Source organism: Geospiza fortis, unplaced genomic scaffold (genome assembly GCF_000277835.1).
Source record: "Geospiza fortis unplaced genomic scaffold, GeoFor_1.0 scaffold364, whole genome shotgun sequence".
Lineage (NCBI taxonomy): Eukaryota > Metazoa > Chordata > Aves > Passeriformes > Thraupidae > Geospiza > Geospiza fortis.
In genome coordinates, this window is record NW_005054760.1 from 71818 (window position 1) to 92898 (window position 21081).

General features: G+C 42.0%; 1 protein-coding gene and 1 non-coding gene across 2 annotated transcripts in view; both read left to right on the forward strand.

Annotated features, from left to right (window-relative positions):
• LOC102045333 (ubiquitin-associated protein 2-like) overlaps positions 1-21081 on the forward strand; it is an 85304-nt gene that overhangs the window by 56091 nt on the left and 8132 nt on the right. The window contains exons 7-12 of the mRNA XM_031065401.1: positions 8611-8723; positions 8811-8882; positions 9976-10148; positions 12196-12403; positions 13588-13627; positions 17385-17568. Coding sequence (XP_030921261.1) covers positions 8611-8723; positions 8811-8882; positions 9976-10148; positions 12196-12403; positions 13588-13627; positions 17385-17568 — 790 coding nt within the window. The remainder of the gene's footprint in view (positions 1-8610; positions 8724-8810; positions 8883-9975; positions 10149-12195; positions 12404-13587; positions 13628-17384; positions 17569-21081) is intronic.
• LOC115949092 lies at positions 9585-9667 on the forward strand. The gene has a single exon (XR_004082738.1). It is a non-coding gene; the product is annotated as a small nucleolar RNA SNORD121A (small nucleolar RNA).

Genomic DNA, 21081 nt, shown 5'->3' on the forward strand with positions numbered 1-21081 from the left:
CCCCCCCCCCCCCTCCCAGCCACATATTTTATCTCTTAAATATTGTTGTTCTCATCTCTTAGGCAACAAATGGAAGAAAAATTCCCTGAGAGAAATGATTTTTTCTTTTTTTTTTTCTTCACCTCCAACAGGGGCCCTGAACAAGAACAAGCTTTTGAACAAATTAAACAGGAGATTGTTCATGTAGTAGCCCTTGGGCCAGTCAGGACAATACAGGATATGAAAAATGTGCTCTACACCACAGCTGAGGAGAATGGTCCTTTCTGGAGCCTCTAGCAAAACGTACCTAGGGAGACCCAAGGACAACCCCTGGGATTCTGGAGTCAGGGATACAAAGGATCCAAGGCCTTTTACACCCCAACTGAAAAAGAGATACTGGCAGCTTATAAAGGGGTTCAAACTGCTTCAGAAGTGGTTGGCACTGAAGCACAGCTCCTCCTGCCAACCCGACTGCCAGTGCTGGGCTGGATATTCAAAGGGAAAGTCCCTTCCACACATCATGCCACTGATGTTATGTGGAAAAAGTGGGTTGTGTTAATCACACAGCAAGCTCAAAACCCCAGTCACCTAGGGATCTTGGAAGTCATCACAAACTGGCCAGCAGGTGAGAATTTCGGACTAATTTTAGTGGAGGAAGAGGAAAACATAATGTGTTGAGGAGGCCCCACCATATAGTCAGCGACCAGAAAATGAAAAACAATACAATCTCTTTCTTGATGATTTCTGCCATATCGTAGGGATACATCAAACACGGAAAGCTGACTTATGGATTCATACACGGTGAGTTGCAGAAGCTATTGAGGGCCAAGGTAGATCAAGTCATGTTGCAGAGCTGAAAGCCATCAATTTGACTTTGGATATTGCTGAAGGAGAGAAATGGTCAGCGTTCCACCTCCCCACTGACTTGTGGATGGTAGAAAATGCTTTGTGGGGGTGGTTGGACCAATGGAAAAAAGACTATTTGGCATCACAGAGGGAAAGCCATCTGGGCTGCTGAATCATGGCAAGATATGGCTGCTCAGGTTGAGACATTGACTGTAAAAGTACATCATGTAGATGTGATGTTCTTCAGTAGTGTGACTCTTGGGTGCATGTGGAAAAATGGTGAGGTAGATCAAGTTACCAAGATTAAAGTGTCTCAGGTGGATCTGGACTGGTGACATAAGGGTGAATTATTTCTGGCTCAATGGGCTCATGATGCATCAGGTCATCAGGAAAGATATGCAACGTACAGATGGGCTCGTTATCAAGATGTGGACTTAACCATGGACACTATATCCTAGATTATCCATAACTGTGAAACGTGCTGTTGTCAAGCAGGCCAAGTGTGTGACAGTGGTCACTGGGGTTCTTGGATGAGGGGAGAGACGAAAATGTTGACTCCATGTTCAGAAGGCTTGATTTATTATTTTATGATATATATATTACATTATAACTATACTAAAGAAAATAGAAGGAAAAGTTTCCTCTCAGAAGGCTAGTTAAGAATAGAAAGGAATGAATAACAAAGGTCTGTGGCTTGGACAGAGAGTCCAAGCTATCTGGTCTGTGGTTGGCCATTAATTGTAAACATTCAAGATGGGCAAATCACAGACACCCCTGATGCATTCCACAGCAGCAGATAGCCATTGTTTACATTTTGTTCCTGGATACCAAGATCAGCACTGTGTGCTGACAATGGTGGAAACAAACACTGGATGGCTGGAGACATACTCTGTGCCTCATGTCATTGTCCGGAACACCATCCTGGGCCTTGAAAAGCAAGTCCCGTGGCCACATGGCACCCCAGAAAGAATTGCGCTGGACAATGGGACTCATTTCAAAAATAACCTCATAGATACTTGAACTGGAGAGCACAGAATTGAGTGGATGTATCATACTCCCTATCATTCACCAGCCTCTGGGAAAATTGAACGGTACAATGGACTGTTAAAAAACACATTTAAAGTAGTGGGGGGGTGTGGGACCTTCAAACATTGGGATCTACATTTAGCAAAGGCCACCTGGTTAGTTAACACTAGAGCTCTACCAGTTGAGCTGGCCCTGCCCAATCAAAACTTCCACGTACCATAGAAGGGGATAAAGTCCCCATGGTGCATATGAGGAATATGTTAGAGGGAAGACAGTATGGATTAGTCCTGCCTCAAGGAAAGGCAAACCCATCTGTGGGATTGTTTTTGCTCAGGGACCTGGGTGCACTTGGTTGGTAATGCAGAGGAATGGGGAAATGTGATGTGTACTTCAAGGGAATTTGATTTTGGGTGAGAACAGTCTCTAATGTTGAATTGTATAATATCGGTTGCTGAATGATTCTGCCACTGTGCCATAACTACCATGGACAATGAGGATGGACTGCTCCAGATACACCAGTCATGAGCTCCTGATGCAGCAGCCAGATGACAGCACACCAGCCCTCCTCCTGTGGAAGGCATCTAGGACAGATAGAACCCACAGTCAGACTAAATTAACTCTAAAGACATCTTGGAGGGTTGGCCATTGACAATGGAAATTATATGTTTGCTTGTGTATATTTTTTATATATACATACGTATATATTTGGAAGGTATAAGATCTGGACATGAGCTAGATGGTATAGAACAAGGGGTAGATAATGTCCTGGTTTTTTGGCCAGAACAGTGAATTATTCCACAGTAGTTGTGAGGGCATGGATCCTAGAGCCTCTGGGTGCATCTCACTGCCGAGGGGGGGCAGCAGTAAGGAATTCTCACTTCTGAGGAGGAGGGGGATGTTGCTTACCATCAGGAAGAAAAAGGTGGCTTGCAGAGGGTCCCCCTGCCATTTTGTTCATTTTCTTGGGGGGTTGTGTGGTGCCAGGTCGGTTGGTGAATGTGGGGTTTTTGTATGCTTTTGTTATTAGTATTGTTGCTGTTACTGTTTGTTTTTTTATCTCGTTGCTGTTTCCAGTAAATTGTTCTCATCTTAACCCATAATCTCTGCCTCTTAAATCTCCCACTGGAGGGGAGAGGGAAGTGAGTATGGTGGTGGTCGTGTGGCACCAAATTAGGGGGTGCTGCTCTTAAACCATGACAAAAACTGTGAAATCTGCAGGGAGTTATATAAAGCTGTGTAATTTATTTCTCAGTATTTCAGGGATGGCTGACCCTTCTTTGGATATTAGTAGAAATTGTCTTGGGGTGATTTTATGATGTACTGTATTCCCTAATCATCTGCTTTATGCCCAGAAATACCTGCAGTATCTTTAAGATGAACCAGGGGGTGGGGCCAGAGCCTGGGAGCCCCGGGCATGGGCTCTGTTCAATCTCTCTCTCTCCAGTGGTTGGTGGCTACACAGATTGTTACTTCATTGCCTTCTGCTGGATTAATTTTCACCAATTTAGGCAAGAAGCTTCTGGGGTTTTTTTTTTTGTTTTTTTTACCTTCCCCTGGCATGGAGGCTTTTCACTGGCGAATCCTTTTGGCAACTTTTTTTGGTTTTGGTATTTTTTTCTCTCTGGCTCGGGGAGCCTGTGGGGCAGCCATGGCCAGTCTGAACCCCAGGAAAGACCAAGACAGCAAAAGAAGGGACATCAAAATCCACCAGTTTTGCTTGCTGTGAGGAGGAAAACCAACACTAGAGGATCAACAGCATCAACAGGTTTCCCATCTGCTCTGCTCCAGGCTGCTATGTGAACTCCTCTTCTGTGGTATTGACATTCTCAGAACAGAGAGAAACATAATTTGCTCTCACAGGATTTTTCCTGAAGAAGCACAGAGAGAAGAAGAGAAAACAATTCTTATCTCTATTCTCTACACCTGTTGTTTTGCACATGTGGAATGTGTTAGGGAGATTGTTTACCTGAAGTAATTTGTCAATTAGATTCTGCTGAGGATTGTTTTAATTCCTTGGCCAATTAGGTCAAAGCTGTGCCCTAGCTGTATCAGACAGTCACAAGTTTTTCTTTAGTATCTTTTTAATATTCTTTAATATCTCTTTAGTATGTAATTTAATATAATATTAGCGCAATATAGTATAGTTTTGATAAAACAACTGTTCAACATTCTGAATCAATAGAGTCAGGTACCAATCATTCCCAGATGTTGGGGTTGCCCAAAATACTATACTCTTCCCCTTCCCAGAGACAAAAGGGACCAGTCGCCATTTTGTTTTCCAGGCCACACAGTCACCCTGTGTATTTTTCTTCCCTGGGCTTTTGTGGTTTTTTTTTTTTGGTCTGCTGTGGGTGTGTGGGTGGAGGGTAAGTTTCTGGGAGTTCATATCTAGCATTTATTCAATCCTTTTCTGTGCCTTGTGGGCACCCCCCTTTTTTTTGTTAATAAAGTTTTGGTTTTTTTTTTACTTTCACCTGCTGGTATCAATTTCATTGGCAGAAGAAAAGGGGGTTATTGAAGCCCATTCCCTTTTAGAGGAAATACTCATTACAGGGTGTTTTCTCCCAAAATTTGTCTACAAAACCAAGACAAAATAATAATAATCTTCTGTCATTTCATCTGGTAGTCTTTTCTGTTACACAGAATTAGGTGCTTCAGCTGCAAGTAAATACATGGCTGGTTATCACCACAGAATGCTTTTTTAGAAATGCTTCATGCAGAGCATGTATATGTAGGAATCTAGGCATTGGATAAAAAAATAGGGGTCAGCTAATATCTTTGCAATGCATTGTGTCTATTTTAAGCTACCTACTGAGGCTGGAGTTATTTTACTGACTGCTTTATAGGGGAAGATTTTCTGTGCCATTGTGCTACTTCTTAACTGTAGAACAATATAATTTTAAGAAATTATATGCACTGAAAATAGCAGAAATGAGATTGACACTGTCTTGAAAATATGATGTTCACTAAGGGGGGAAAACCCTGATACTCAGGATTTCAGCCTCCATGCTATAGGTACTAGCCTTTTTAGGAGGCTGCCTGATGGACTCCCTTGGGAGGCAGTCCTGAAGTGTTGTCATCTTATTGCAGGAGTTCCACACTGTTGTCTCCTTATCGCAAAAGTTTCATACCTTCTTGGTGTTTCTCGTGGGCATCTCCTCAGAGCACTGACTCTTTCTTCTTCACAAAGTAACCAACTGACTCCAGTTCCCTTCTCAACCAGCCACCCCACTCTTTTACAGCACTCTTCTTCTCATTGGTTACAGCTGTGGCCTGTTAAAGTCAGGCCTATTCCTAATCTTTGATAATTGGCCCAGCTGCAACTCCTTAGGGGTAAGATTACTTTCTACACTATCTTTATTTTCTTAGATTCTATCCCCCTACAAGTCCCCCTTTTTTCTTTTAAATTACAGAGTTGCAGCATTTCTAGAAAGACATATTCAAGTAAATCAACATTATGACACATTCATATATTTCATTTAGAACTAATAGTTATACAAATGTTCAGACAACATATTACAGTACAAATATATATATATTTCTAAGTGTTGGTTCAGTTTTGCAGTTTTTCTCAGTTTACAAAGTACTTCAAAATATTTTATACTCATGCTTAACAAACATTAATAGCTGTAATTTATATACTCCACTAATCAATAAACACATTGTACTAAATAATAGAACTATTCTTTTTCCAGTTCTTATAGCTGCTTTAGTAAATTCTCCCCTTCTTCTTTCAGTTTTGTTGCTTTTCCTCATGCAGTTCTCTACCCAGATTACCATGGGATCACATTCACATTGCTTAATGTTTAAGTCTTCTTTCCTGAATCACCACAGGATCACATTGGTTGATACTTAAGTCCTTTTTTTCAAATCACCACGGAGTCATATAGTTTAATATTTAAGTCCTTTTTCCCGAATCCACAGGGTCGTATAGTTTAATATTTAAGTCCTTTTTCCCGAATCACATCCAGGTTTTGATTTGTTGTCATCTTATTGCAGGAGTTCCATACTGTTGTCTCCTTATCGCAAAAGTTTCATACCTTCTTGGTGTTTCTTGTGGGCAGCTCCTCAGAGCACTAATGCTTTCTTCTTCACAAAACAACCAACTGACCCCAGTTCCCTTCTCAACCAGCCACCTCACTCTTTTATAGCACTCTTCTTCTCATTGGTTACAGCTGTGGCCTGTTAAAGTCAGGCCTATTCCTAATCTTTGATAATTGGCCCAGCTGCAACTCCTTAGGGGTAAGATTACTTTCTACACTATCTTTATTTTCTTATATTCTATTCCCCTACACTGAAGGACAAAGGAATCTGAGAAGGTTGGACATTCTTCAAGAAAGAATTCTTAAAGGTTCAGGAGCATGCTGTCCCATGTGCTAAAAGATGAGCTGCTGGGGAAGACTGCAGGCCTGGCTTAACAGAGAGCTTTGGCTGAAAGCTAGGGGGAAAAAAAAGAGTTGATCACTCTTGGGAGAAGGGGCAGGCAACTCGTGAGGACTACAACCATGTCATAATGTTGTACAGGGAGAAAATTAGAAGGGCCAAAGCCTTAATATGGCTGCTGCCATACAAGTCAATAAAAATGTTTCTGTATCAGCAGCAAAAGGAGGGGTAAGGAGAATATCCTCACTTAAGTGTGGGGGAAAACATAGTGACAGAGGATGAGGAAAAGGCTGAGGTAGTCAGTGCCTTCTTTGCTTCAGTCTTTTATAACAAGACCAGTTTGTTCTCTTGGTGCCCAGCCCCCTGAGCTGGAAGATGGAGACAGGTAGCAGAATGAAGCCCTCACAATCCAAGGAGAAATGGTCAATGACCTGCTACACCACTTAGACACACACAAGTCCTTGGGGCTGGATGGGCTCCACCCAAGGGTACTGAAGGAGCTGACAGAAGTGCTCACCAAGCCACTTTCAATCATTTATCAGCAGTCCTGGCTAACCAAGGAGGTCCCAGAAGACTGGAGTTTAGCAAATGTCATGTCCATCCAAAAGAAGGGTTGGAAGTAGGATCTGGGGAACTACAGGCCTGTCAGCCTGACCTCGTTTCCAGGGAAGGTAATTGACCAGATAATCTTGAGTGCCATCACATGGCACCTACAGAACAACCAGGGGATCAGGCCCAGCCAGCATGGGTTTAGGAAAGGCAGATCCTGCTTGACCAACCTGATCTTCTTCTATGACAGGGCAACCTGCCTAGTGGATGAGGCAAAGGCTGTGGATGTTGTCTCCCTGGAGTTTAGTAAAGCCTTTGACGCTGTCTCCCACAACATTCTCCTGGAGGCACTGGCTGGTCCTGGCTTGGCCAGTTGCACTGTTTCCTGGTTTAGGGCAAATTTGAGTTAGTTGGGAGTGTTGATCTGCTGGAGGGTAGGAAGGTTCTGTAGAGGGCTCTGGACAGGGTGGATTAATGGGCTGAGGCCAATGGTATTCAGTTCAACAAGGCTAAGTGCCAGGTCCTGCACTTGGGTCACACCAACCTGTCACAGCATATGCCACAGCACCTACCACAGCCAAGATGGCCACAATACACAGAGTATTACCATACAATATCAGAAAGCTTTAAGCATCCCTATACAAAGTAACATTATGTCACTTTAGAAGGCTGCAAGTGTCCACCCCTTTTGTTCTTTAGCCCAACCTTTTTCACCCCTCATTGTTCATGTATTGCACCTGTGTGCCCTCTGTACCCTTTTGTGATTGGTCAGTACACCTCAGCACTCCATGTCTCATTGCTTTCAATACTGTTCACCTGCTTTTCCCAGTTGTAGCCCATTAGGGATGAGGCTCGGCCACAGCCCCATTCCCAATTACCACAAACTGTGTACCTACACCAATCCCCTGCAGTGCTACAGGCTGGGGCAGAGTGGCTGGAAAGTGGCTCAGCAGAAAAGGACCTGGGGGTGCTGGTCAACAGCCAGCTGAACATGTGCCAGCATGTGCCCAGGTGGCCAAGAAGGTCAATGGCATCCTGGCTTGTATCAGTAATAGTGTGGCCAGCAGGGCCAGGGAAATTATTCTTCCCCTGTACTTGGCACTGGTGAGGCCACACCTTGAATCCTGTGTTGAATTTTTGGCCTCTCACTACAAGAAAGATATTGAGGTGGTGGAGTGTGTTCAGAGAAGAGCAATGAAGCAGTCCTATGAGGAGCAGCTGAGGGAGCTGGAGGTGTTTAATCTGGAGAAAAGGAGGCTTGGGGGACCTTATTGCTCTCCACAGCTAACTGAAAGGAGGTTGTAGCAACATGTGGATCAGTTTCTTCTCCCAGGTAACATGTAACAAGACAAGAAGAAACAGCTTTAAGTTGTGCCAGGGAAAGTTTAGATTGGATTTTAGGGGAAATTACTTCATGGACAGTGTTATCAAGCTGTCCAGGGAAGTGGTGGAGTCACCATCCCTGGAGGTATTTTAAAAGCTGTGTAGATGTGGTGCTTAGGGGACATGGTTTAGTGTTGGATTTGGCAGTGCTGGGTTAGTGGTAGGACTCAGAGGTCTTTTCCAACCTAAACATTTCAATGATTCTAAATAATGCTTGCCCACAGCTGTTTATTTAAAGTAGTGAATATCAAGTGTTAGCTTTATTATTACAGTGGTAATGTTCAGTATGAAACTTGTGTGATGTCTGAAAGAGACTTGCACGCTCTATGAAATCATAGCTGTCTAGTGTGTCATGTCACCTAGATTGTTTCATAAAGGGTAGAAGCATGAAGAGCAGAGTTCAGTACTTTAATTTTGATGTTTCTTTTTCCCAACACTGACCAGACTTGAAATCGCAGCCTCAACCATCCCCAGTTCTAATCCATATGACCCAGCGACAGCAACAACAAACACAGACAGCCCCTGTTCCTCCTCCTGGGCTGGAGTCCTTCTCCCAGGTAAAACTCCACGAGCCATTATCAGTAGACACCTCTACCGCTGTTAGCAAAATGTTACAGCTCCCCACTATATCTATGGATAACCAGGAAGTGACTGCCCACCAAACCCAGCAGAAGCAACTAAAACCACCAAAACGGAGGATAACTCCAGCATCCAAGGTGGGTAATTGAGTTTGTCTATAGTAAACATATAAGCATACAAAAGCTTGTATCAGCAATAGTATGGCCAGCGGGATCAGGGAAGCGATTTTCCCTCTGTACTTGGCACTGGTGAGGCCACACCTCGAGTCCTGTGTCTAGTTCTGGGCTCCTCAATTCAGGAAGGATATCGAGGTTCTGAAGCAAGTCCAGAGAAGGGTAATGAAGCTGGTGAAGGGGCTGGAGCACAAGTCCTGTAAGGAGCAGCTGAGGGAGCTGGGAGGGCTTAGCCTGGAGAAAAGGAGGCTCAGGGGGACCTTCTCCCTCTCTACGACTGACAGGAGGATGGAGCCAGGTGGGGATTGGTCTCTTCTTCCAGGTAACAATTGACAAGACAAGAGGACATGGCCCGCAGGTTGTGCCCAGGGAGGTTTAGATAGGATATTAGGAAAAATTTTTTTACAGAAAGGGTTGTCAAGCATTGGAACAGGCTGCCCAGGAAGGTGGTGGAGTCACCATCCTTGGAGGTATTTAAAAAACATGTAGATGTAGTGCTTAGAGACATGGTTTAGTTGTGGATTTAGATTAATGGTAGGACTTGATCTTAAGGGTCTTTTCCAACCTTAATGATTCTATATATAAGTTTCTAGGAAGAAGGAGAGCAAGGACCATGGTCTGTTTCTTGTTTATAAAGCAGGAAATTCAAAGCTGAATAGTTTTTAGGTTCAAAATACAGTGATGTCTTTTCCAAGCACATATCTAATTGTTCTGTGTGGAAAATGACTGTTACTATGTGATTTTTGGATTGACTTAGTAGCCACAAGATGAATATTGGCTGAGGGGGATGATCACAGATGACACTTTTGATATTGTAGAATAGTATGACTTACTCTTTCAGCTCCAGATCAGGGCACAGAATCAATGAATTAATTTCAGGTTACAATAATGTAGTGAATTTATGTAAAGTGGGGGTTGTCACAGATCTAGTTAGCAGCAAGGGCTGAGCCAGTAACTGAAGAAGCCTGTAGTTAAGGGACAAGACTGACAGTTACTTATATCTTTAATACAGATAGTGCATGAAAAGGAATTATCTTGGGTTTTTTCCTCCTTTAAGATTCCTGCCTCAGCAGTGGAGATGCCTGGATCAGCAGATGTGACAGGATTAAATGTTCAGTTTGGAGCTATGGAGTTTGGATCAGAGCCTACACTCACAGAATTTGGATCAACTTCAAGCAGTGAGAATACCAGCCAGGCAACCAACAATAGCTTGTACTCAAAATCTGTCAAGTATGTGTGAACTCCCCTCCTGCATTCTTGCATGTCTTCTTTAAGGGGTCAAGTTTGTGCCAAAAACGTCAAGGAACAATTGCCGTGTAATGAGAGGGAGAAATATGATGACATATAAGGTGAACATGTGCCCAGGTGGCCAAGAAGGTCAATGGCATCCTGGCCTGTATCAGCAATAGTGTGGCCAGCAGGGCCAGGGAAATGATTCTTCCACTGTACTTGGCACTGGTGAGGTCACACCTCGAGTCCTGTGTCCAGTTCTGGGTGTCACTATAGGACATGAAAGAACACAAGCTCACACCGCTGTTCTCAAGGTGAAGAAAAAAGGGAAGTTTATTTTCTGACTCCAACATTTATAGTTTTCCAAAAGTGACAGCGGATTGGAGGGTGACAGTGCCACCTCTCCAATGACACTGGTCAAACCAACAGTCTATCAACTTTCTCCTCCTCCATAAAGGAATGCAAAACCATGAGTTAGTTACAGAAAGTGTGTGAGAAAGTTCACTACAAGAATGTCAACATCAGAAGGCTTAGAAAATCTTAAAAAACCAGAGTGACATCTGGGCCCCTCAATTCAGGGAGGACATTGAGGTGCTGGAGTGAGTCCAGAGAAGGGCAACAAAACTGGTGAAGGGTCTGGAGTGCATGTCCTATGAGGAGCAGCTGAGGGAGCTGGGGATGTTTAGCCTGGAGAAAAGGAGGCTCAGGGGGGACCTTCTCACTCTCTACAACTCCCTGACAGGAGAGTGCAGCCAGATGGGGGTTGGGCTCTGCTCCCAGGGAACAAGGGACAGGACAAGAGGACACCGTCTTAAGCTGCAACAGAGGAGGTTCAGGTTGGACATTAGGAGGAATTTCTTCCAAGAAAGGGTGATTAGACATTGGAATGGACTGCCCCAGATGGTGGTAGAGTCACCGTCCCTGCAGGTGTTTAAGGAAAGACTGGATGTGGCACTTAGTGCCAAGGTCTGGTTGACAAGGTGGTATTTGGTTATAGGTTGGACTCAATGATCTCAGAGGTCTTTTTCAACCTAATTGATTCTGTAAAGTGTTTTCTGTGGATGACATCTTAAAGAAGAAATTTATTTTCTAATTACAATCAAAATCTCCCTAGATGGGTCAGTATGAAACTGGAGATGACATGAATGTATATAACCTTAAAATTAAGCTACCCTTTATAAAATTGCAATTTTGTGTTTAGTTTTCCTGATTTTCAAATTTGTTTGAGGGTTTGTTCCTCACAACACGATTTTTTTTTCTGATTTTTGGTCCAGGAGAGATGATCTTTGTACCATATATGTGTATTAGTACATTGGCACCAGATTACAAATCTGATGCTTCTATGGGATGAGAAAAAAAGCCGATCTTTCATTATGCAGAACCTCTTACTGAAATGCTAAAATGGCCAATGATAAATGATGATAAATGCCAACATACTTGTAACCCTTTTTTCTTCCTTATTCATTCAAAAATTGGCTTCAGTAAGAAGTTTCCCGAAGTTAAATCAGAAATATTATTAAAAATTAACTTTCACATTAATTTCTAGTTCTGTAAACTTAAAAAAAAAAAAGGTGTTTAGAAAGTAAAACAGTCCTGCATATTTTAAAGTATTTTTCCTCTTTGCATAGTTCTGTTCGACTGCTACTTTAATGACAGAATTCTGTTGTTAAAAGAGACTGTGTGTTTCTCATCATATACCAGACTTTATGGATCTACTTGTTTAAAAAAGAGTTTATGTTCATTAATATATCCTTTGGGAAGGTGAAAATAACATGACCAAAAAAAGTGCTTGTGTGTAAACTCTTGTTTTGGTTGGGCTGGCAAGAGGAAGATGAATGGTGCTTAGTGCAGCGGATGGTTTTGAAGCGGTGATTACTGGGGACCGAAGTAATTTTTTTTTTCTCATTATTAGATTTTCTAGTATAAATAATGTATATTTGACTCCATGTTTAAGGTAGTTCTAGATAACTTTATAGGAGCTGATATTTTCACAAAGGTATTTGAGATCTAGTGTGCCATGTTGATAAATAATTTTTACTTTTTCCAGTGATCCTTTGAATACCTCTCTGCCAATATCCAATACAGTACAGGAGTCCACCTACACAACCTCTGCTGTCAGCTCTTCCAGTGTGACCTGCTCATCCCAGAGCACCAGCCCAGTAACAACTTCCTCCTATGAGCAGACTTCTGTGCTTAGTAGGATAGTGTATGAAAGCTCCATGGCTCCATCTGAACCAACCCCTGTTGCAGTTACAGTGAGTGAAATTCTGAAATAAGACTTTGAAAAAAGGGAAATATTCTTATCGGTGTTAAACTTGTATTACCCAAATATGTTAATATTTTAACCAAGTCAAGTGGTATTTTTGATTCCCAGGTCCATTCTGTTGTTTTTTCTTTTCCTATTTTGTAGCCATTTCTTGTATATGGGATACAAGAGCCTCTGCTTTTATGGGTTTTGACATCTTAAATTGCTGTTTGACCTTTATTCTTAGTAACACTTAACATCCTAGCTGAGTTTCCTTCCCTGAAGCTTAGTTTTTAAAAAAGGAACTATTTCTGTATGTAAATATCAGTTATGGTATTTTGCCATAACTTGACCATTTCTATCCAAAGGTATATTATTTATTAAATTAATATGGCACCTAGAAAATGAATCCCAAACTGTTTGTGGCCCTTCCAACATTACTCTTTTGTTTGATTTAAACTGCAGTTGGAATTAGTTTCATCCTTTATTTTAAAAAGCATAAGGAGAGATCTAATCTAGGACAGAGAGAGTCTCAGGAGATATTCAAAAGCACCTACTCTATTTGTATATGGAATGTAGGTTTGTTTTAAGAAAATTTATTTTATCAAATATTTAAGGAACTTGTGAGAGCTTGTAAGTTTATTTACTCCTAGCCTTTGTTATATAATGGCTCAGTCACACCTGTCTTCTGCACTAGCTTGTATTTACTGGTGAGGATCAAGCATAGACTATCCACTTCTGTACTCCAGCGTTATCCAAAAAACAACTGGTGCCTCTCAAGTCTTATCTTTCAATGGAAAAAAATTGGCGTCTCTGTGTAACTTGGATAGTTAAAATTGTGAGTTGCGTTAGATCAAAAACACAACCATTTCCTATATGTTATAGCAATTCTTTCTTTCATATCAGTGTGAACCTGAAGTTTATGTTATATACAGTAGATGAGATGGTCTCCAGCTGATGGGTGTATTATGGGCAGTATATGGGATTCTGTATGTTCAGTACACCTCATACTCGAGACAACTTTATTATGTGGTTTTGTTAAAGGCTATAAAAAAGTTAATTTTCTGTCTTTTTGGTCTTTCAATTTAGAATGAATATAGAATTTTGCATGGAGCATGTTCTGTGTGTGGTTTGGTCTGAAAATTTAATATTCCTATTTGATAATTTATTTATCCATTTCTTCTTTGTTTACAGAACGGGCACAACAGTGTTAGAACACAGGCAACTCTTGACAGTAAGTTTACCAAGCTTGGTTGTGCAGAGGACTTTCTGATCCTTCCTTACTACTTGCTGTGTGCACAACTGTAGCAGTGATGTCTGGTTTAAGGTTTTACATTGTTCTCACTGACTATTTTATTACTGACTCTCTTGAGTTTATTATGTATTTCCATAGGATATACTACTTGCTGCTTGACTAGAACTGAAGTGTGAAAGCAGCTCTATTAAATCTACAAATTTAAGCAGTCTTAGAATTAAAGAAGCTGATTTGCTGCTGCTTTCTTTTGAATTTATCTGCCAAAATTAGGAGAAAATTTTTAAAAATATAAAATTAAAAATTAATACAATTTTTTTAGTAATTCTTCCAATTCTCAGTTAGGAAGCTGTGAATAGCATTTAGCTGTAATGACACAAAGTGACATTCTTGGAATGCACCTCTCATTGGGTATAGTGCTACTTGTGCCCTATTAGAAGCCCATGGGGAATAAGGGTGACTAACATGCTCCCTCTGCCAGGTACCTTGCTCCCTTGCAGTGGAGTAAGAATAACATAATACTGGCTCTGATACAGGCGTTACTGTTATCTTCATCTTGGCCAGGTTCTAATGTGGTATTTTACTTGTAGCATCCCTACATCTCTGTTCCTGGAGTTGAAATAATTAAATCAAATTCTAGTAATTAATCTTCTGACCTGTGCTGCTCTGTGGAAATTTTCAAGGGCAGCAGTATGAATTAACATCTTTTGAAATTCCAATACTTTAAGTCTGTCTTCCTCTTAAGCATCTCTTCAGGTAGGTCACTAATAGGGCAGACTATTTTTTATACTTCTGTGTAGAAAGAAGTTGGGCATTCAAACCTATAAACAATGTTTTGTTAGTGCCAAGTTAAATTCTAATGAGCAGGAGGAGTGTATATGCCCAAAGAGTTACCACTTGAAAGATTGTTATTTATAAAAACAACTTTTCAAGTGGAAAAGTTTCTTACTCTTGTGTACAGAATTAATGAATAATGTATGAAATTCACTACAGGACTTGTTTTTTTTGCTATGGAAAACAAAGACCTGAGAATTCCTAATATTTTTGTAATTATTCTGTAACAGCTTTATTAGTCCCTTTTTCTGAGCCAGTTCCCCTTTGAAAACACTTTTGGTCTTTTCTGTATTTCAAACACATAAAGTGGAATCAGTCTTCTTCCATGTATCTATTTCATTAATCCAAACTATTATGTATTTTCTCTTTTTAACATTTGAAAGTAGTGACATTTTTGCTTCTGCATGTGCTGATAATATTCTTAGTTTATAGGATGATTTGGGTTGGAAGGGATTTCAATTTTAGTTCCAACACCCTGCCATAGACAGGGACACCTTCCACTAGACCAGGTTGCTCCAAGCCCCATCCAACCTGGCCCAGAACACTTCCAGAGATAAGGCAGCCACAGCTTCTCTGGTCAACTTGTGCCAGTGCCTCACCACCCTCACAGGGAAGAATTTCTTCCTAATATCAAATCTAAACCTACCCTCTTTCAGTTTAAAGCCATTCCCCTCTGTCCTGTCACTCCATGCCCTTGTGAAAAGTCCCTTTCCAGCTCTCTTGGAATCCCTTTAGGTACTGGAAGGCTGCTACAAGGTCTCCCTGGAGCCTTTTCTTCAGGGTGAACAATCCCAACTCTCTCAGCCTGTCTTCACAGGAGAGGTGCTCCAGCCCTCTGATCATCATCTTGTCCCTACTCTGGACTCACTCCATCAGGTCCACCTTCTTCCAATGTTGGGGCCTCCAGAGCTGGACACAGTACTCCAGGTGGGGGTCACATGAGCACAGAGTAGAGGGGCAGAATCCCCTCCCTCGACCTACTGGTCACACTGCTTTTGATGCAGCCCAGGATACACTTGGATTTCTGGGCTGCAAGTGCACACTGCTGGTTTATATTAATTTTTCAATCACCAAGACCCCCAAGTCCTTCTCCCCAGGGTTTTTCTCAATCCATTCTTCACTCACCTTGTATTTGTGCTTGGGATTTCCCTGACCCAAGTGCAGGACCTTGCACTTGGACTTGTTGAACTACATGAAGTTTGCACAGGCCCACCTGTCGAGGTCACTCTGGATGGCATCCCTTCCTTCCAGCATGTCAACCGCACCACACAGCTCGATCTCTTCAGGAAACTTGCTGAGGGTGCACTCAATCCCCCCGTCCACGTCACTGACAAAGATGTTAAACAGCACTGGTCCCAACACCAATCCCTGAGGAACACCACTCATCACTAGTCTCCACTTGGACATGGAGCCCTTAACTGCAACTCTTTGAGTGCGACCGCCCAGCCAACTCCTTATGCACTGCATGGTGCACCCACCAAATCCATGTCTCTCCAGTTCTCCTTATGCACCACGTGGTGCAGCCACCAAATCCATGTCTCTCCAGTTTAGAGACAATGATGTTGTGTGGGACAATGTCAAATGCTTTGCACAAGTCCAGGTAGATTATGTCAGTCGCTCTTCTCTCATCCACCACATTCCCCCTTTTCAGTCAGTGGGAACTTCACTGGACTGACACGACTTCTCAAATATGATGGATAGTGGCTTAGCCACTTCCTCTGCCAGTTCCCTCCAGACCCACAGATGTATCTCTTTAGATCCCACGGATTTCAGGTTCCTTAAATGGTCTTGAACCTGATCTATAGAATTTCCTTCTCTGTTGTCAGTTATCCTCATGCTTATTGCCAAGGCCAAGGCTTCTTGATTTCTGTTTGTATAGCAATCCAGTAACCCAACTTGAGTCATTTAGTGAGGAAAGCAAACCAGTAACTTGAACAAACTGTGATGTGTACCTTCTGAGTGTATATGTGAATTTTCTTTTGTGACCATTCTAAGATTGTCTTTACATGCATTGCAAGTTAGTGATGATCCACTGGCTAGTGGTCTCTGATATGGTATGGAAGCATGGTCCAGCAGAAGGCAGGGCTCAGCTCTCTTTTGCTTTTATTGGTGAATGAGTGCCTCTAATTCTGTGTATTATCTTCAGAGAACAAGAGATAAGTGTAGAAACAGCTGGGTATTCTGTTGGGCAGTAGAGTTGTTCAGTGTCTTAGTATAGTGATCATTTGGAAAGGTACATCTGTAGTAAACAAGTTCTACTCTGTGTACCTGAAAGTACTATTCATGCTTAAAGTTTTTTGTTATCTAGGTCACATAAAGTTAGACACAATTTGGCAACTCTTTAGCCATCAAAAGTGCTTAATGCTGTACCCAGTTGTGGCCTTTTATCATAGCTTCTTTTATTCTACTGCATTAAACATTTGACTCAGTTCTCTGAACTGATATGTTGTATATGCCCTTGTACTCCAGCGATCCAGATATTAAACATCAATGATGCTGTGTAGGTTGCAATGAAGAAGCAGAGCTGTAGGTAAAAGCAGATTTGTACAGCACAAATTACTTCTGTTTGTGGAACCAAATGCAAGGAATTTTAAAGTGAGGATTCACTTCTGAGCAAAAGGTAGTAATCCAGATAGTGGGAGTTTAAGTGCAGAAGACCAGTTTGCTACACACGTAGCATTGAAAATTATAAATCTACTCTAGGTGAAGAGCCTAAAGGGAAAAAATGATAGTTATGTTGCTGTTTGAATTTTCATTAATAGCCTGATTCTTGATACTGTTATTGGTTCTTACTGGTCAGGTTTTTGTAAACCAAGGGGAGAACACTGTTGTGTTCCTGAATCCAGGCTAGTATGTCAAGTATGCTGGAATTTGTCTTTGAATGTCTCTTTTTAATTTGTTGCAGCTACTTCATCAGTTCCTGTGCTTAAGACAGAGCCTTCTCCCTCACTACCTTCTGCTGGTTCTCTGCCCAGCATGGTGTCCACTACTGCTTCACTTCTGCCTTCAGCATCGCAGCATGCAGGAACTTTGTCCAGCTTGCCTCAGTCCAGTGATCTGGCCAGCAGCTCACACTCACAGTTAAGCAGGTGCAGTAGGAGTTGTGATAAACTGAAAGGCGTTCAATTGTCAGGAAAGGACAGACATAAGGGTGATTGTGTATGGGGCTGTCAGGCACCAGGGTCTCTTTTTCTGACATTAACTAGAATTAGGAGAGAGATTCAGAAGAGGCTAGGATGTTTCTGGTTACAAAGTATGAGCTCTGGGCTGCCTCTTAATGATAGAGCAGCTGCTGCCCATGGTTGTCTTGGTTTAAGACAAGTTATGAGGTGGACACTTTGAAATAAGTTACCTCCCCTTTAGTTTTAACCAATCCCTTTCCACCAATAAGGAGATATGAATATTGTTATAGATGAGTAATGGGATGATTGGCTCTCACAATTAAGGGATGAACATTGTGTGTATGTTAAGAGAAGTTTTATTGATGTGTAGTTATGGTATTGTAGTTTGTTTTTTAGACGTCCTCTGTTCTCCCCATAGTCCCCTTTCCCCCCCTCTGTATTGTTGCCACCAGACAACCTGGGTTGTCGGGGTTGTCCGAGACATGTGGAGGGAGGGCATGTACATGTGCCCCTTGCATGGGGCAGTTGGGAATGGGAAAAGCTTGTTGCTAGGGGATGCAGCATGACAACACCTCACCTCCAATCAAGTTACAAGAAAGTAGTCTCCTCCAATGGACAGCGAAGAAGAGTTGACTGACAGACTTTAGGAGAGGCCAAGGTTGCCTGATGCAACCCCCAGGGGTATAAAAGGCGGAGCAGCCATTTTGTAGACAAGCTCCTGGCAGATGGTCACACACTCCCGGTGCACTGTCCTTTTTCCTTATTCAGTCCTGTGTTGTATTTTGTTAAGGTTTAATAAACCTTTAAAATTTTAAAAGTGACAGGTCATTTCTCACAAATATGAGTATATATAAGTGAAAAAATAACAGTTTACTAAAAAAAAACAGAAACAGGCAAACATAATAACAGTAATAGTCACTAGTTACAAAATTGCTGGAATCTCACAGACTCCCTGGGAACAAGGAGAAATTTAAAAATGGCAGAGTAACCCCTCCCCCAAGATGGCACCCTCCACAGACAAGCATGTGTGGAAAGAGACAGATGGCAGCAGCCCTCCCCCCTCTTTTCTCTCCAGTGGCAGCAGCAGCTCCATTGGTGAAGGTGGCTGGCACACTCTGGCAGCTGGAACTTGGTCAAGGGCTAGAACTCGTGGAAGAGACTTTGCCTTCCTCTTGGCAGAAGATGGCAAGGCAGCCAGCTGGGCCAACTTGGACTCTGTGCCTTCCCATTTCCACTGGGCACTGCTGGTGGGCTGGGGCGATTGTATGGAGTGGGGCTGTTCTGTTCTTCTTGTTGCAATGCCGCAGCTGTAGGCAGGCACTCAATTTGCCTCTCAGAAAAAAAAACTACCTGAGGCAACCCTCTAGGAAAAAAACAAAACCAAAAGAAACCCAAAAGAGAGCCTCTGCCCACTGGTGCCTTGGCTCTATCTCCCTGCAAGAACAAAGGGAAAAAAGCCAGAGCCATGAGGCAAGAGAGAGTTCTGCCTGAGTGCCTCAACCTCAAAAACCCTGGGCACCTCCCAGCCCTTGCATGGTTGTTTTCCTGCTGCAGGGTCTTAAAGAGACAGTAACAATGTTGGGCACAGATAGATATGGAATACAATAACATTTTGGTTTACCCAGGACAGTGGTTTATAAACAACTTAGTGTTTCAAGTAGCTCTTATTTCAGTCATGTCAGCTAAATTGATTCCCCTAGTTTGTTTTTCCTACTTTTTCTGCAGTGCTTGCTGATTGTTTAGTGTCATATGTTTGAAATTATTCCCTAACAATTTACTTCCTGGCTAATTTTGAAATATTGTGTTTTCATTTATATTTGTATTTCTTAAAATTAGAAAATGGGAATGGTTCCACAGGGAAAGTGTGTGCCTTTTTCTAAAACATTTCCTTAAGACACTTTGAAATGTCAGATTAGCGTTTCTGAAAGTGCATTTAGCACAGCTTAGCTCATTCACACTCTCTGTCTGATATTTTAGTGCCTGTTACTTGAGCTTTGTCCTTGGACAGGTGATATCCCGAGGCTGTGCTGGTTATGTTTTAATACTCACCTTTGTACTATATTTGTTAATATAAGAAACTAATTTTATGGGCTATCACAGACTTTTTTCTGTTAGACAGCTAGGACATAGTCTCTTAATACACTAGTGTTTTCTGTTGAATAAAATGGTGAATGTGTCAAACAACAATAATTAATTCATTCACGTTGAAAATATATCCCCACGTTTGTTTGTTGAAAAGCTGTGTACATTGGTAGAAATTTTAGTTGGAGGATTGATGCTGTTAGTCAGATACAAAGCACCATGAAAGATGATTCTTGAATTCCAAGCATGTCTGGCTTGGTTGTGCTGGTGGTTCTTGTCTGTCTCTACCATAGGTCAGATAGTGAATTAAGGCTTTTAGAAGAGCTGGGGAGAGTGGGCAAGGGAGTGGTTTAAAAATGTATGTAGGACTGAACTGGTTTTTTCCTTGCTGCTTGAAGTGGTGTCATTGTAATTTCTGCAGGCAGAGAACAGTTTTAAAGAGTCAAAGTAAAATTAATCTATGGAACTGCCAACATTTATTCTGGTCCCGCACCTCAAAAGAGCTGCCAGAAGTGTTTGCCCTTTAATTAGGGCATATAATTTAGCCTGCAACTTTGCTATGAAAACTACTGTATTTTCTTGTGACTATTTCCATAGAGAACACTAAAATATTTGTTATGGTTAGGATCTCTCTTGCTTCTGATTTCAAATGAGGAGGGTTTTTTTGAGCACCAAACCATACATAGTTTTTATATCTTTGCTTTGTCAGTGTTCAGTTTGTTTATTGTGCTGTAAGTTATGTTCTTGACCTTGAATGTAAGGTATAACTTCTGTCACTGTAAATGTTTAAAAAACCATTTCAGTCACTTTTCAGGGAGATCTTTGGATTACAGATGTATGTCAGTGCTGCTGTTAGTGCCAATAGTTCACAGGCCTCGTCAGTTAGGAAAAAAAGATGGTGCTAAAGCAGAGTTGCTTTCTAAAGCAAAGCTATTGCAAATGTTTTTAATCAGGGGATTCTTTATTTTCATATTTTACAGTGTATGTATAAAACAGAACTCATAGTTCTGTTTCATCTTTTCAAAGAGGAAATTGGTTTTGGTAGGGTGTAGTGGTATTAATTGGCCTTGATTAAATTGACAGATTCTATAGTAGTTGTCGTGGGTTTACAGGAAACAGGTTTTCTGGGAATGGAGTGGCCAGAGGCCAATAGGTGGTCAGATTCTAAACTGACACCAGGCTTGGCCACTGAGGGTGGATGCGCCTCTGAGAACACAGGGGTTAGAAGCAGAGCACTCCCTTGGGCTCTCTCTTTGATTTCCGGCCAGCAAAGAGGCAAGGCCTCCCCTGCCCGGCTTTGAGCTGGGCCGGGGAGGGAAAGCCTGTGGCCCGGCAGAGGTAGGCCTGACCCCTCAAGATGGAAGGGTGGTGGGGGCACCAGGAGGCGTTGGGCAGCCC